The following is a 17,720-nucleotide window of genomic DNA, read 5'->3' on the forward strand; positions in this document are numbered from 1 at the left end:
AATCCCCGGTACCAAAAAACAAAACAAAAAACAAGCGAAAAACAAAAAACAAAACATCATGGTGTACATACATATAATTTTTGTCAGTTAAAATATTAAAATCTAATAAAAATGTCAAACATTATTAGTCTAGAAATGAGAAGTTAAACCATGAACTTTATCACTAGATACCTCTTAAAATGGTTAAAATTATAAACTGAGTGTTCAAGTATTGGTAAAGATAAAGAATAACTGGAAAGCTCACACACGGCTGCTGGGAACCCTGAATAGCACAACTGCTCTGGGAAGCAATTTTGCAGTTTCTGTTGAGTTGAACCTACATTGGCTGTGTTTGTATTGTAAATATGGTGTGACTGGTTAATTGCACTCTTGGGTTTCTACTTAAGAGAACTGAAAACAGAAGTCCACACAAAGACTAGTACACAAATCTTCATGGTAGAATTATTCATGATATCCCCAAGCTGTAAACCACTTAACCATATTACAATGGATAAGTAGATACACAAATTGTGGTATATTCATATATTGGACTATTACTTGGCAATAAAGAGGGATGAACTTGGTGTGTGCAGAAACATCAGTTGATCTCAAAACTTAGCCTAGACAGAAGAGACCACAAACTATGATTGTGTTTGTGTGACATTTTAAAAGAGGCAGGGCTGTAGGGAATGAAGCCAGGAGTTCGGGCTGAAGAGAGGAGACTGCCTGAAGGTGGCCAGGAGGGAACTTTTGGGATGATAGGAATGTTTTGCATCTTGATTATAATAGGGATTGCATATATTTTGAGAAAATCTCTCGAATTATATGATTAAAAAGGGTCAGCTTTATTGTATGTTAATTGTACCCCCAGGAAAGCTGATTAACTAAAAAGAAATAGTGAAGTAAAGACTAAGGCAGAGGCATACAAGCTAGTATGCTCTGAATTAATGCAAATTTTTAAAAATCAGAAGTAACATGTTGTGAGGATAGGGATGACTGCTGTAGAGAGACATGAAATCAAGTACACAATAGTAAAAGGTAACTCTGGGGTATTAATAGGCAAGAAGCCAAATATCTCTTGAAGTTGTTGGATTGGTGTTTGTGAGCTATCATTCTCTAGTCCTTAAAATTACTGATATGATAAGAAGTCCTTGAAAACTTACACATTTAACATAGATCTCTTCTGTCTACTTATGAACTTTAAATCTAGGGATATGAAGTAAAGCAGATATTGAGAGCACTATGATTCCAGCTCTGCTCACCACCAGCCACTGCCAGTAGAGGCCATTGGTAGTTATTTTGGGGTCTACTTTGGCAGTCTGTGCCAGCGAACCATGGATTTGCTGTATCAGAGTTGTGTATTAAGCTTTACAAACTTGTGTTACATTGACTAAGTTCCATAAATGCTATAGCATTGAGAATATTAGTGCTGTGGAGAAGGATGTGTGATTATATTGGGAATGAAAGTGGAATGATACAGTGGACCCTTGAGTTATGATTGGCCTGACATACAAACAACTTGGTTTATGGTGCTATTTTAGTTTTAACTTACAAACAAAGTCCTGAGTTATGACCTAAATGCTGGCTGATTGGGCTTCTAGATGTTCTGAGGTACAGATTTAACCCTTAAAGAGTTCTGGAAGGCACGTTACAATACCCTTTCCTGTGTGGGGTTAATTGTGAAATCCTGGGCCAATGTCTCTCTAAGGACACTGAGATCTGCCTGTATACATGAGAGAGACTATGAAGGCTGTGTAGAGGAACCTGAGCCTTCAATTGATCAACTTGAGTTACAGCCAGCCCTCGTGAACAAATTGATTTCCTAAGTCAAGGGTCACTGTAATTAAAAAATGAAAGGGAAAGAAAGCAGCAGGGAAATGATAACTGCAGCTGTTTTAGGACGAGTGGCTGGGCAGTGGAAATGATCTGAAGAATGGGAGGGGAGATGGTGAAAAAAGATGAAGCCAACAGTTGGCAAGAGGCAGGAAAAATAGATGGACAGGATGGAAAAAGCCCAGAACTGCACGTGTGGGCTGGAGGATGAGCACTGTCATTAGATACTCATCCACCCAGGGTTAATTCAGGAGTGAGAGTCCTGCTCCTGGAACTTGAGGGCTTTGAGCCTTTGGTTTGGTTGAAGTGCTGCTAATGAAACCTGAACCAGCTTCACTCTCAGCATGGTCAGCTTGGAGCCTCTTGGAATTTGTAGAACATCAAAGCAAGGGCTGAGGCAGCTGCTGCTACCATGGCATCCATGAAATCCTTTATGGCACTACTGAGCTCACAGAGGGTGGGGCTCCTGCCCTGACATGTGTCCCTGTTGTTGGCATGGTGTGATACTGAAGAAAGATTCCTGTCTTCTACACAGGTTCTAGAAATTTTCATCTCTCCTGGTTTGTTTATTAAATCCAAAGATATTAGCAGTAGAACCACCTTAGAGGTTCTGCCCAGAGATGGAGCAGATCTCTGTCCCCACTGTACCTCAGGGACCAGAAGTTGAATCTCAGAGCAGTCTCTGTACAGAGTGTGTGCACAACCATCCCTTGAGATCACGGTGTGCTGTCGATTTATTTATGAAAAATTTTCCTTTAAACACTAGTGCTTCAAAAGCAAGCACCAACCTTGAGATAAAAAGTAGAAGGTTCACTACAAGAACACAACAGGAAAAAAGGCAGACTTTGCTCAGTGTGTCTGAGAGGACTGTCATCAGTTATAGTCACTCATTTTTGGCATTATAGTATGTTTTTTTTTTTTAATTACAAAGGAAAGTGAAACTATACGACATGAAAGAATAACTGGAAATATATAATTCAACATTAACACCTAGAAGACAGATTCTAATTAAGGATTTCGGAATGTTTCTTATCTTTCTGGGAATAAAATCCCCAGCCCCAACTCCTTTTGCCCCTCATAACACCTAAATCTATTGTAACTTTTAGTAATTTGTTTTTTATTAAAATAAGAGACCCAGTATAAATTTTAGCAACTGGGCTAAATAGGTATTAACAGGCCCTAGGATCCAACCACAGTTTGTAACATCATTCCTTTGAGAAAATGGATTCGAAGTGTCCAATAACTACTTTACAAATAGACTTTTGAATCATAGATCATTTGAGAATAAGGAACTGTTTATGATAGGAATACCTTCCATCAGCTGGTGTGAGAACCGCACAGAAGGGACCTATATTCCTCCACACATGTGTGGTGAGCCCAGCTAGTCTGGGTTTGATCAAAGATTATTGCTGAGTGGGCCTGGAAAGTGCGGGAATTAAAACCAAAGTAGAGGCTGAAGACAAGTCAGGGCAGAGCTGGAAGGATGGATCTGCAGAGGGTTTAGTAGTAGCAAAGGTTTTCCATCTCCCAGGTAAAAGTGTGATTCCAGGCAGATCAAGTGAGGAAAAACTGAGGTGGAAAGTAGGGTAGGAGTAGAGGAAGCTGAAGGCAAAAAGGCCAAGACAAAAGCAGAAAGTAGAATTGAGAACCAGTTGAACTGGGAAGGTAGAATTCTACAAGGAAGTCAGAGACGCCCTTCAAACCCATCAGTGATCTCTCCTAGATATTACAAGGAAATTTTTAGAATCAAGACTTAAATCAGTTCATATGTGAGTCTAACACATTTGCTAAGCACCTGACATGCGTTAGCGTGATCAGAGGCTGGCAAAGGGAGTTTCTGCCTTCATCAGATTTACAACTTAGTGTAATTCCAGCCAGCCACAAAAATGAGCCAAAGAAGCCTAGGCTATAATGGTGTGTTGTATAGAAACTGCTCATAGGAGATTATTGTTTGCCTTATTTCATCCTTAATTTTATATATTTGTCACCTTGATTGTATTATAAGATTTATGAGAGTAGATAACATGAAACACATATGCTTGGTATTGTATTACCATTGGAGAAAGCTTATTGTAATAACCATATCTTGGTTGGCTGATTAAAATAAGTGGGACTGATGTAACTACTTAATTAAACTAATATATAACTACTTAATTTTTTTGCTTAAGAAAATTATTAATGTTCCATACTGTAAGAAAACCCCTGGTCAACGGAATATAAATGTGAATTTTTTTATTGTTATAGTGTAATTCAATAATGTTTGGCTCTCTCATTGCAAGGGGAGCAGGTGGCCACTATATACATACAGATTGCAGTTCAAATGCCCAGGGTACCACTCACTCCCACATGCATCCACCCCTCAAAGGCCTTGTCCTGCCTTCTGCCACTGTGCATCAGTGCTTGAATGGACTGCTGTGGTCTGAGTGTGCTCCCTAAAGCTTTTGTTGGAGTCTTAATCCCTAATGCTGATAGTGGGGCCTAATGAGAGGTCATTAGATCACAAGGATCGCACCACATGAATGGATTAGTGCCAATTACCAAAGAACTTGAAGCTTCAGGTTTGATCTCTTTCCCTCCCTTTTCCCTTCTACTGTTGGATGACACAGCAGGAAGGCCCTCATCAGATGGTAGCCTCTTAATCTTGGAATTCCTAGCCTCCAGGATCATGCCAACAAATTTCTGTACATTATAAATGTCCCAGATTCAGGGATTCTGTGCTAGTAGCAAAACCAGATTAAGAAACTTTTCTCTCACATGTCCATTCTATGCTCTGTGTGCATCTGCAACATCATGTTAAAAGCTTATCCCAGACACTGACCATGATAGAAAGCTTTGCTTTCACCCTGACTTTGTGTCTTCTGTTGCTGTAGACCCAGACCATGTCCTTTGGTCTAAGTGTCTGTGATAACAGCAATAGTGCTGCATTGCCAGGGACTCAAGTGGTTGCCTTTTGACTTTGCTCCAGCTGTTGCAGCAAAATAACAGTGACTCTGTGGCTTTAACAACAGAAATGTATTCTCCATAGTTTTGAGGGTTGACACATCAAGATCAAGGTGAGGTCATTCTTTGGCAGATGGCCATCTTCTTGCTGTGTCCTCACATGGTGGTGGAAAGAGAGAAGCAGGAAAGGAAAGAGGACACTTTTCTGTTTCTCAGTAAGGACACAAATCCCATCAGGAGGACACAAATCCCATCCTTCCACCTTCATAACCCAAATAACTCCCCAAAACCACACATTCTAATGCCAGCACATCAGGGGTTAGGGTTTCAACATGGGGGGGGGGGCTCGTGTAGCACATTTTTAGGCTCACCTTGAAAAAACAACTTAGTATGACCTGTGTTTTCTAGGCTGTGACAGGCGATGAGATAGCAGGAGGCTCTCAGGAAAAGTAGCCACAAATGTTCCTGTGCCCATCCCCATGGCCCTGGTTAAAATCCAGCTGCCTTTTTGGTTTCTCCCTACATTTGTGGAGGAGGGAATTTTGTACATCTCAGGAAGCTTTCTCAGTCTTTACATCTTCATTGGTTTTGTGCTACTATTATACCATACTACAAACTAGGTAATTTATAAACAATAGGAGTTCATTTGGCTCACAGTTCTGGAAGCTGAGATGTCCAAGATGAGAGGAATGCATCTGGGAAGTGTCATCCCCTTAAGAAGGGCAGGGTGGGGGAAGAGAGAGCCAGTTCACCAAGCAGGAAATGGCTTTATCACATACCTACTCCAGGGATAATGGTATCAGCCACCCATGAGGACAAAGCCTTGGTTTTCTAGGCCCCACCTCTCAGTGATGTTATTTTGGGGATGATGTTTCCAACACAGGAACTCGGGGACACATTAAAACCACAGAACCCCATTTCTGATGCTCAAGGTCCCCCCAGAATACAGTCTATCCTACTGCATGCTACTGAACTATCTCCAGTAGAGCTGATCTTTCTGATATGACTCTATGGGTCTCCACTCATGATGTGCATGCTTTAAAAAATATAACAACAACCACAAGGAAACATGGGTATGATCTCTATCTCAGGGACTTCTACTCTTTGACACTTTTCCCCCATTGGATCCAGGCTTATGTCCATGAGAGAAATAATTGGGTGAAAAGCAATGGCCTACACTGAATGCTACTACAGCATCAGGGTGATCTGTGGACCAAATCCGCATCCCCAGTTCCGCCCCTTAATAGCATATTTCTTAGGAGATTTTTCTGTTCTCAACTCATTGACCCCTAGCAGAGTTGTCCAGACCTGTCTGAGTTTCCAGTGAGGCAGACACTAAGTGAAAAGAATTTCTTTTCTCCAAATTTTAAAAGGCAGGCAGTTTTCATAGATAAACCTAGATGTTTTCAGGATGTTTGCCTGATATTTATAACTACATAAGTAACAGTAAGAACACATAGTTAATTGTTCTATTAATTATTCATCTATTATTACATCTGCAAGGATGCATAATCAATGATGGCATTCATTCTGCTACTTAGAGGTGGAATGTATGCATCTTTTCTTCAATATAGGAAATTATTTTTTCCTTCCTTCCTTCCCTCCTTTCTTTTTGTAGTATGCTACTATACCCACAACTTTCTCACTGAGCTACATTCCTGCCCTTTTTAATTTATTTTAAATTATGAGACAGGGTCTCATTAAATCATTCTTTCCCAGGCTAAGCTCAAACTTGTGATCTTCTTGCCTCAGCCTCTCAGAATGAGATTATAGGCATACACCACATCTAGTTAATATAGGAAATTCTTAATGTATAAATAGTAAGAGAGAAAAAGAATGAATTTTATTGAGCATATATTATGTGCCAGGCCCAATCCTAAGCCTTTGACACTGATTAGTTCATTTGTTCATAACAAAAATGCTATGAAGTGTTTCTAGTCCCATTTACAGTTGAGAAGATTGCAATTTATTTTAACAGGCTAAGCATCTTGCCCAAGGTCATAGGAGTAGTAAGTGCAAAGCTAGGACTAGACCTCAGGTTGTTTGGCCACAGTACAGGGCTCTAGACCACATCCCTCTGAATTGTACCTAATTTTTGTTGAAAGTTTCTTGTTGAGGAAGAAAACTGAGCAGTAAGATGATGGAATCTGTTTTTCACTTTGCAAGAGCACCTCATCTTCATTTTAAGCAAAGGAAGAAGGATTTCTGTTCATTAAACACATTGCTTTAAGACCATAGTTCATGTAACCATTTGATAAGCTGCATATAAATTTAACTTAATAGCCAAAGGATGATCATCTACACAGTAATTTCAGTGGACTTTTGTGTTTTCTGAGATTTAATGAGCCAAAATTACATTCTTTTATTTGAGTCAGATATCCTATTTATAGTAAAACATTCCTAGGGAAGATACAAATACTGTTTTATCTTTTTTATTAAGTTTATTGGTACATTTTAGGTATACAGTACAGTTACATTCATCATTGGGATCTTGTACCTTTACATGACAGGTCTTGGCTCTTATTTTTTCCCATTCCCAGCCCTCCCTTCACCCACTCCACCCTTCCCTGTTTACAAAGACTTTGTTTCCATTTTTTCCTTTTCTCATATTTTTTCTTTTCCCTTTTTACCTTTCCCTATTCCTCCCTCTTTCCCTACTCTTTTAGATGTTTTCTTCCTATTATACAACATCAGTTATACCTTTACACTTTTAGTTTTTCACACCAGAGAAACTATTCGGTATTTACACATATGTGCCTTATTAATTTCACTTAAGAGTATGGCCTCAGTGTGCATCCACTTAGCTATAAATATCTCTAGTTTTCTGATTCTTTATGGCTGAGTAGGACTCCATTTTATATATATAACATATATAAGCCACATCATCTTTATCCTGTTTCCAGTTGATGGGTAATTGAACTGTTTCCAAGTTTTAGCTATTACAAACTGTGCCGCTATAAACATAGGTAAGCATATATCGCTGTAGTATAATTATTTTAATTCTTTTGAGAAGATACCCAGCAGAGAAATAAATAGGTCAAATGGGCCTTCTAATCCTAGTTGCTTGAGGTATCTCAATGTTGATTTCCACAGTGGTTGCACCAGTCTGCACTCCCATCAACAATGGAGAAGGGTTCCTTTCTCCCCCACAACCCCACCAGCATTTGTGGCTGGTTGATTTCTTGATAGCAACCAATCTTTCTGGGGTGAGATGGAATCTCAGTGTTGTTTTCATCTGCATCTCTCAAATGACCAGAGATGTGGAATATTTTTTCATATGTTTTATTTGCTGCTTTTACTTCTTTGTCTGAGAAATGTCTGTTCATTTAAGATGCCCATTTTTAAATTTCCCATCTACAGTGTGGGAAAAATTTTTACCAGCTGTTCCTCAGACAAAGGTCTACACTATCTAGAATATATAAAGAACTAAAAAACAAACAAAAAAAACAAAACACCCAAATATAAAGACCCAATTCATTTTATCTTAATCTTGATTGTTATTATGGTTTAATCCCATATGACAACAGACACCACACCAAGGTACTAGCTTAAGCTGGTAGCAGTGTCTCGGTACGGAAGCTTAGTTTGCTTAGATATTTTCTGTAACATGTGCAATTGATCAGCTCCTTATCCTGATCATACATGGAGAGAATGCTTCAATCTGAAGATCTCGGAATAGAAATGAATCCCCTTTGTGTTATTTTTATATCTCTTGATATCTTTGGATGCTTTAAAAATTACCCTATGCAAACTGAAGACAAGCTAGTGCTTTTCATTCAAGTATCTGTAACACTACATTTTCCCAAAAACAACATTATATTTCCTATTCCAAAGGAAGCAAAATAGTGTGTGTGTGTGTGTGTGTGTGTGTGTGGTGGAAAAGACAGGAGAAAGGCAGTTTTTAGATCCTTAGTTAAAGTTCCAGGGGAGAAGAGTTGGATGCACTAGGTCAGCCGTGGAAACCAACAGTGGACCCCAACTGGAGTCAATCACTGCAAATGTCAAATGAATCTCAGGATGAGGAAGTTCTTACCTATAAACAGCTGCAGCTGCGTTCCAGAGACTTGTAATGCATAGTGTGCCAAATTTAATTGTTTATGTATTTTAACTTACAATGGGCATGTTGTCACTTCAAGCAACTATATGGGATTCGGATTCCCGTTTGATACAGTGTGCAAAACCATGCTTCTCCCTCTGCTCTTGTTTCAGGCAACAAGAGCAGCCATCACTCAGCACTGCACTGACCTCGGGAATCTGCTGGGCAAGGAAAATGATGTGGCTCTCATCATCGACGGCCACACCCTGAAGTACGCGCTGTCCTTCGAGGTCCGCAGGAGCTTCCTGGACTTGGCGCTGTCCTGTAAAGCGGTCATTTGCTGCAGGTGAGATGGCGCGGGCTGTGCGGATGTCTGTGCTGTCACAACTGTGGCCCATGCTTCTGTGAAAGAGATTGATGCATGATAATTCTTGGCTTCAAGTTTTGTATTTTGAAAAGAAGCTTCTTAACAAAAATAGCAATTTATTTTGCCTGGTGCTTCACAGATTTTGCAGAAGGCACTTTGTGCCTTTTACATCTTTATTTTGTTTGTCCTCTTCTAAGAGACAAAGGAAATTGGAGGCAGGGCTTCCTGCAGTATTCACAATGGGGAGTAGATTGAAAACAGCCTCAAGCTAAAGTGAAAAGGTACCAGGGTACCTATGTGGTAATGTGTCCTGGGTGTCTGAGCTCAGCTTCCAAGACTTGGTGTCTCTGATGCTTTTTTCCTGATGGCTCATGGGTGTTTCTTTTCCATCAAAGAGGAGCTTTGATTGGGTCTCAGTTTTTGGGTTACGTTCCAAGCGGTATTATCTATTGGTTCTTCATGAAGTCTGAGAACTTTTTTTTTTTTAGGGCATTGTTACATTCTATTGTTTCTATTGATTACTGGCTCCAGTTCTGATACAGATTTGAAAGTCAGACCAAATTATAAAGACAGTTAGTTACTACAAAGATGAGTGGCCACTAAAGACCAAGAACATACACATAGCAAGGTAGAAAGAGTGGTGGGAAAATTCTTTTTTTTTTTCCTTCATATTTTTCCCTGAGTGGTGACTATGATGTGAAGCTTCTGAGTGGGTGGAAACTTGGTTTTTATGAATTCCTCAGCAATGAAGTTTGTCATTGTTCCATCTCAGGGCCACCAGTCATGGTAAGCAGTCACTCCTCCTCACCAACCACCATGTTGGTCAAGGAGCTTCCCTCCTTATTGGTGGACAGAAGTGAACAGCAGCACCAGAAACAAGAAAGAATGTAGGAAAGTCTCATGAACTGCAATTCAAAGCAAACACAGTAAAACTTCAGAAAGTTTTTCAAAGGGGAATTAAAATGTATCCATTTGTATTCTCAAGAGAAAGCCAAGAATGCTCAGGCTTTAAGGGAACTTGCTTTTTTCTCTCCAGGTGTTTAATACTAAAGAAAAATATCTTTTCCCCCTTCTTGCTTTGGCTGCTTTCTTGGTGTTTTGTGTGTCACACAAGTCTCTGTGCTTAAGGACATTGCAAGTAGAAGTTCAAACTGCAATTGTCACAAAAAGAGGAAATTTAAAATTAAATACTGTGTCTACAAAATAGAAGCAGTAAGTGAAAACACAAATTTAGGATGGTACACTACTTTCCTGCTCTCAGAAATGTTTCTTGGCTAATTTCATACTTAAGATGAAAAAAAATCAACATGTACTTAAAAAAAGAAGAAAAGCTGTCATATACTTTATATCTACTTACTGCTCATTGAGTATTTAAATTTAAGCTAAATTTAATATGTGGCTTTGGCCTTATCACTTTTCACACTCAAAATGTAACTGTTACCCCTTTCTCTAATAACAGAAGGAAAAATACTTTAAGGAAAATAATTTTTCTGTGAAGTAATTATATATTTTCATATCAACACTGATTCTTGGATCAGTAAATGTTGTATAAAAATTGATAAATATCTTTAAACTAAAGCAGTATTTTAGGCAGTAAAAAGGGGAACAGTGTAAAAGGTTATTAAGTGTTTTGCTGAAATGAAGATCAAATAGTTTTCCTAATCATATATTACTATACTCATATATTTTCCATGTAGTTAGAATCCTAGAATGACCATAATATAGTCAAAAAATAGTTACCAGTTAGTATTCACCTACAGTTTACTGTTATAGGTGGCAGAGATTTTGACACAGTATTTCTTAAAATGTTAACTGGTCAATCCAAGATTTTGATTATGGTCTTGATGTTTGCATTGTACATTGTTAGATATCATGAGAGAATAGAGAGAAAAGATGTGGTCTTTGCAAGTAAATGCAAATAATGAATAACAGAGTACGTTAGAGTACGGCCCTTCTCAGCATTTCATGTAGGTTTGGGTTCTTCCTAGGAATGAGGTCCTCAGTGAGGCCGATGTACCTGACCTTTCCTCTTGCCATATGCAGTATCCTCTTTCAGTTCCTTTTATTATATGCAACTGATGGTTCCTCTCTTGAGGGGTTCTCTTCTGGTGGACATCCCTATTGAACCATGTTCTTTACAGGCTTTGACAGCTTCTGATATGTTGTTTCCACAAGGTTTTACTTTTGAGCTCATCATGTTCCCACTTCATGTCTTCTCTTTGCATGTATGCTATCTGTTCTTACAGCTTTGTTCATCTTATACATTAGTGATTCTCAATACCAGCTTGACAAAGAATCATATAGAGAGCTTCTCAACAAATATTTCTCCCAAAAAATTAAACATAAGGTACCATATGTCCAACAATTCCATTCCTAGGTATATACTTGAAAGAATTAAAAACAAATATTAAATATAATGTTTGGACATGCATATTCATAAGAACATTGCTCACAAAAGCAAAAGATAGAAACAACCCAAAACTCCATCATTTCATAAATGACTAAACAAAATGTGGCATATCCATAGAATGGAATAGTATTAATTCATAGAAAGAAGGGAAATAATGATACATACTACAGTGTTGATGAATCTAGAAAGCCTATGTAGTGAAAGAAACTAGTCACACAAAAAGGCCACATTTTGTATGGTTTGATTTATACGAAATATTCCTAACAGACAAGTTCATACAGCCAGAGAGCAGGGGTCAGGAATGAGCCACGATTGCTTAATGGGTATAGGATTTTCCTTTGAGGATGATGAAATGATGCAGAACTGGGTGTAGGAGATGGTTGTGCAGCATTGTGATGGTACCAAATGACACTGAATTTTTCACTTTAAGTGATTAGTTTTATGTTATGTGAACTTTACTTTAAAAATGCATAAAAGAATTCAAGTATTTAAATAAACTTTTGTTGAATTTTTTAAAATATTTGAACAAAATGTATTGGCCAGATGAAAATAAATAAAAGATTGATTCCCAGGCCCTTTCCTGGAACAATTAAATTGGGACTCTAGGAATCTTGGAAGCACAGTTGCTTCTGATGAATAGATAGGATTGGGAACAACGACTTATCCAATTGGCTTCCACTGTGGCACTTCAGTTGAGCTCCAGATCCATAAGTCCATGTGGGTCCAAGACTTTTGCACCCACATTCATTGGTACCTTAAATTCAAAATGTATCTGCAGAATTTATCATGGTCCAATGCCTGAATCTCTCCTTCGGTGCATTCACTGGTCTTGGGAAGTCATTGTCCTGTGGACAGCTCTACTGTCCTCTGAGTTGTCAGAATCTTTTGATGGCAGCAATTGGCATGACTATAGGAAAGGGAACTTAGGAGACTAAACCGCATAAGCAATTTATCAAATCGACTACAAAACTTCCAGGCTTTTCATTTGTTGATCCTTGACAAGCATCATCTCTGTTTTTATGTAAGAAGAAGTAAAGGTTTCAAAAAAATTATGTTGTCTTGCCCTTGACCATGTTATCAGCTAGTAATGGAAGAGTCAGTATTTTATCCTAGATCTCATAATGTCAGGGCCCACGCTCACCTAGTTGTCTGTGTCAGCTAATCCAGTCTTGCTAATGCCTACAGTTCACATGAAATTTTTTGCTTCTACCCTATTTTTTAGACTGTAGGATATGGTTAGGCCTTTTCAGCATTAAATCTTAGAGGATTTGTTAGTCTCCGAGCGGGATAAAAGTCATGTAGAAAATATGTAAACCATTTTCACTATGTACAAGAAAGAGTTCTCTGTTTTTTCTTGCCCTTTTTCTCGTTTTTCCTTTTTCTTTGAAGCTCTTTATTTTTGTGAAAATGGAGATAAATTTTGTAACACAGACTATGGGGGCAGGGGTTGACCTCTTGAGAACATTCAGGAATCTTAAGTGACTGCGTCTCGTAAGGAAGAGAGTCATGAAAGAATCATCAGGGTCCCCCATGTGAGTAAGTTAGCAATGGCCCCTCCACATTCCCTGCACATCCAGATGATGCTGGTGGCCCCAAGTGCTGCTTTGTTAGTGCATATGATTTACGGCTTTGCCTCCCAGGGCAGAAGATGGAGTAGAAGTAAAACACCACAGCAAGGACTTCCACTGGATGTGCAAATTAAGGGTTGAAGAAGGCATCATTTATTTTCCCTGATGTGTTTAGATTTGTGTCTCTCAAGGTAGATTCAAAGATAAACATGGAAAAACCTGTAATACCATGAAAGTAAAGACATAGAGAAAAAAAGGCAGTGGGCTTAGTGGATCCTTTAAACAAGCTTCTGACTTTATACTCCTAACTCTAGGAATGATTTATTTTTCTTATAAAAAAATTAGAAAATACAGATAATAAGAAAGAAAATGACATTCACAATGCTACCAACTCATGATTCGCTTTGAGAACTGATGCTAAAATGTAGATATTTCTGTGAAAATATATTTTTATTGAAAGAGATGTCATGCTGTTTACAATATGCAAATCAAGAGATTATAACAGTTTCTGTCAAATACTACATAAAATTTTTTGTAAAGCTGTTCTATTGCAGAAAAAAATAATTAGTTTAAACCATTTCTGGTTGCTTGCTGGATATTCAAATTGATAATTTTAAAAATATGAATAGTACTGTGAAGTCTTCTGTAGCTAAACCTTTATAAAGACACTTGATTTCCAACAAATAGTAAGGAATTTAAGGGTAAGCAACAAAGAAATATGCAGTGGGTTTGTACCCTTCGCTTGAGATGAGATGGTGAAGGTATTTGACTTAGAGTGAGAGAAAGTAGTGTAGCCACTTTGTCCCAGCTGGGACAAACCTGTATCCCTCCATTTAGTACTCTGAACGTAGTTTTGGCTGGTTAGCCTCACCAAGAGGGAACAGTTGAGAGGTTATTTGATAACATCAGATAGATGGATGGATAGATAGGTAGGTAGGTAGATGATAGATAGATAGATAGATAAACAGAAAAATGAGATGTGATAAAAATAAATTTAAAGTTTTCTGCAATAAAAAATGACATATTACCATGAAGTCTTCCCAAAATTCTCCCCATCGCTTTGAACATACTTATCCCATTATTCATGCTACTTTCTGAAGTGGTTTTCTGGAAGTTCTCTTTCATGAGTATCCTTTTGAGGTATCATCAGAAATAAGGTGAATGTTGCTGCTGAGTGCCATTCAACAGAATGAAAGAGTCTCAAGAACATTATGGTGGCACATCCTCATCTACCTTATTAACCAGTTCAGGCACCATGAGACTTCTGGCTCTTCCTCAAGTCAGAATGACCATGCAAGGTAAATGTTCTGAGAATACTGAAGAAACTAGGGCTGATGCAACAGTGGACTAAAGATAATCATGAAACAACACACCCTGAACTACTTCAGACCATGGCAAGAACAGGATAAGTATGTTTGACGTGAGGGGAATTAATGGTATTGTATCTTTATTATAATATGGTTTAAATTTTTTTATTAAGTTTATTGGTACATTTTAATGAACAATATGATGACATTCATCATTGGGAATTTGTACCTTTACATGACAGATCTTCATTCTTATTTTTTCCCCATTCCCCTGTCCTTCCTTCAACCCCCTGAACCCCTCCCTATTTACAGTGACTTTGTTTCTATTTTTTTCCTTTTTTCATTTACCTTCTTTCTTTTCCCTACTCCCACTTCCTCCTCCCCTTTTGTTCCTGTTTCACATTGTCTGTTATACATTTTGATTCTTATTTACACTTTCAGTTTCTCACACCACCAAAACTATTCAGTATTTACACATTTGTCCTATCTATTTCACTTAAGAGTATGGCCTCAATGTGCAGCCTTTTACCTATAAACATCTATAGTTTATAATTCTTTATGGCTGAGTAGTACTCCATTTTGTATTTTTAAAAAATGCCTTCTTTATCCAGTCACCAGATGATGGGCATTTGTGCTATTTTCAAGATTTAGCTATTTTGAACTGTGCTGCTATAAATATGGGTGCAAATATATAGCTGTGGCATGATACTTTTAAATCTTTTGGGAAGATATCTAGAAGGGGAATACCTGAGTCAATTGGAACCTCAATCCTGATTCTTTGAATCCCCACACTAATTTACACAGTGGTTGCATCAGTCTAACTCCCACCAATAGTGGAGAAGGACTCCTTTTTCCTCATGCCCCCCACCAGCATTTGTGATTGATTTCTTGATAGTAGTCATTCTTTCTGGAGTTAGATGGAATTTCAGTGTTGTTTTCATCTGCATCTCTTAAATGACCTTGACAATGAACATTTTTTCACGTGTTTATTTGCTGATTTTACTCTTCATCTGAGAAATAGCTACTCGTTGTAGGTATCCATTTTTGGATTGGCCTTTAAATTTGGGAAGTCTGATTTTTTTAAAGTTCTTTATATATTCTAGATAGTAGTCAATTGTCTGAGGAACAGCTGGTGAAAGTTTTTCCCACATTGAAGGTTGATTCTTCGCTCTGTTGGTGGTTTCTCTGTCTGTGCAGAAGCTTTTTAATAAGATGAGATCCCAGTTGTTGATTCTTTGTGCTTGTAACTGTGTGACAGAGGTTTTGTTTAAAGTCTTTTCCTACTCCAGTGTCTTCAAGAGTTCTACCTAACCTATCTTCCAGTAGTTTTAGTGTTTCTATTTTAATATTTAGGTCTTTGATCCATTTTAATTTTAGTTTAGTGCATGGTGAAACATATGGGTCTAATTTTAACTTGGGCAAGTTGAGACCCAGTTTTTCCAGCACAGTTTATTAAAAAGGCCATCTTTCCTCCAGTGAGGGTGTTTAGCTCCTTTGTCAAGAATGATGTGACTTAGTATTTCTGGAGTTGTTTCTGCAGAAAATCTGTTCCACTAATCCTTGGGTCTTTTCCTTTGCCAATACCATGCTGTTTTTTTATCACAATAACTTTGTAGTATAGTTTCAAGTTGGGGATTCTGATACCCACTGCCTTGTCTTTGTTGCCTGGAATTGCTTTGGCTATTCTGGATCTCTTTTGCTTCCAAATTAATTTTTGGATTGTTTTCTCTAGTTCTGTGAAACATGCTGTAGGGATTTCAATTGAAATTGCACTGAAACTATATTAGCAGTTTTGGAAGTATGGCCATTTTCACTATATTGGTTCTTCCTACCCAGGAACAAGGGATGTCTTTCCATTTTTCTGATATCCTCTTTGATCTCTTTTTTCAGAGTACTGTAGTTTTCAAACTAGAGGTCTTTTACTTCTTTTGTTAGATTGATTCCTAGACATTTCATTTTTGGATGCTATTGTGAAAGGAATTATTTTCCTGGTTTTTCTCTCAGTGAGACTGTTGTTTGTGTACAAGAAGGCTATTGATTTTTGAGTGTTGAACTTCTATCCAGCTACTCCACTGAATCTGGATATTAAGTCTAGGAGTCTTTTGGTGGAGTTTTTGGGGTCTTCTATATAGAGTATCATGTCATCTGCAAATAATGACTGTTTAACTTATTCCTTTTCTATATATTCCTCTTATTTCTCTTATCTAATTGCTGTTAATATTTCCAGGACTATATTGAACAGGAGTGATGATACTGGACATCCTTGTCTTGTTTTTCATTTTAGTGTGAAGGATTTCAGTTCTTGACCATTTAGCATGATGTAGGATGCCCAACATTTTTTTTTTTTTTGATACCGGGAATCGAACTCGGGCCCTTGTGCTTGTGGCAGGTGGCAGAACCACTAAGCCAAATCCCCGGCCCTACCCAGCATTTTAACATAGCTCTTCCTTGCCACAGCTGATACAGTCCTCTTGCCATGTTATGGACTCAAGCCTGTCACTTGCTACAAAGCTCTGTACATCTGCCAACTGACCCATGGCCCAGTTCATGTAGCAATGAACTGGTTCTTCCACTTTGGTCTCTTCCCCAGCCTGCCTGTTCCCATTAATGAGACACGATGGATAATAAGAAATCAAGACTATAGGCATTTTGTGTGTGGTATAGTTCAGCCTGCAAAGTGCACACAGAATTATTTTAAAACAGTTCAGACACAGTAATTAAAATTGCACCACCACTTATGTTTTGGTTGGCCTCCATATTGGTAGGGATCCAATTGTACACTTGCAAAAATAAAACTTTTCTTTAGTTTCTTTCATGATGTGGCTTCTCAGCATTGTGCATGTTTAATTACAAGCTAGCTTGCTACAGTGACATTTTATTCCAGGGAGCGTTATTAACTTGTCGAAGTTGTAAGCCTATTCTTGGGCTGTTTGTGTTACGGTTTAGCATATGTTTGCATACTTGTTAATTAAATGCAATTAAGGCAGAGTTCATTTTTAGGCAGATTGTATTTTTCCATTTAGCTCTAAAGAATGCTATTATTTGAATGATTAAGGTAATTTTCTTTGGTCCCCTCTGGCTTTCTTACTACTCTTCTAAGATGAGTGTATTCAGATATCATGGCTTTTTGGCATTGTCCTGAATAAAAACAATTTATAAAATCTGAAAATTTTGAAATTATTTTTCTACCATAGATTTTCCAGTATTTCTCTGCAATGGCAATTAATGTACACTTTTTTAGTGTATATATATATGTGTGTGTGTGTGTGTGTGTGTGTGT

General features: G+C 38.0%; 1 protein-coding gene across 4 annotated transcripts in view; it reads left to right on the forward strand.

The window, feature by feature from the left end:
- The window catches only part of LOC104862098 (phospholipid-transporting ATPase IB), a 642,570-nt gene that overhangs the window by 327,838 nt on the left and 297,012 nt on the right, over positions 1-17,720 (forward strand). For all 4 annotated transcript variants that reach the window (XM_010623803.3, XM_010623807.3, XM_010623808.2 and 1 more), the window contains exon 25: positions 8,962-9,134. In XM_010623803.3, coding sequence (XP_010622105.1) covers positions 8,962-9,134 — 173 coding nt within the window. The remainder of the gene's footprint in view (positions 1-8,961; positions 9,135-17,720) is intronic.

The sequence above is a fragment of the Fukomys damarensis genome, unplaced genomic scaffold, assembly GCF_012274545.1.
Source record: "Fukomys damarensis isolate Sample0158 unplaced genomic scaffold, DMR_v1.0_HiC HiC_scaffold_38, whole genome shotgun sequence".
NCBI classification, from domain to species: domain Eukaryota; kingdom Metazoa; phylum Chordata; class Mammalia; order Rodentia; family Bathyergidae; genus Fukomys; species Fukomys damarensis.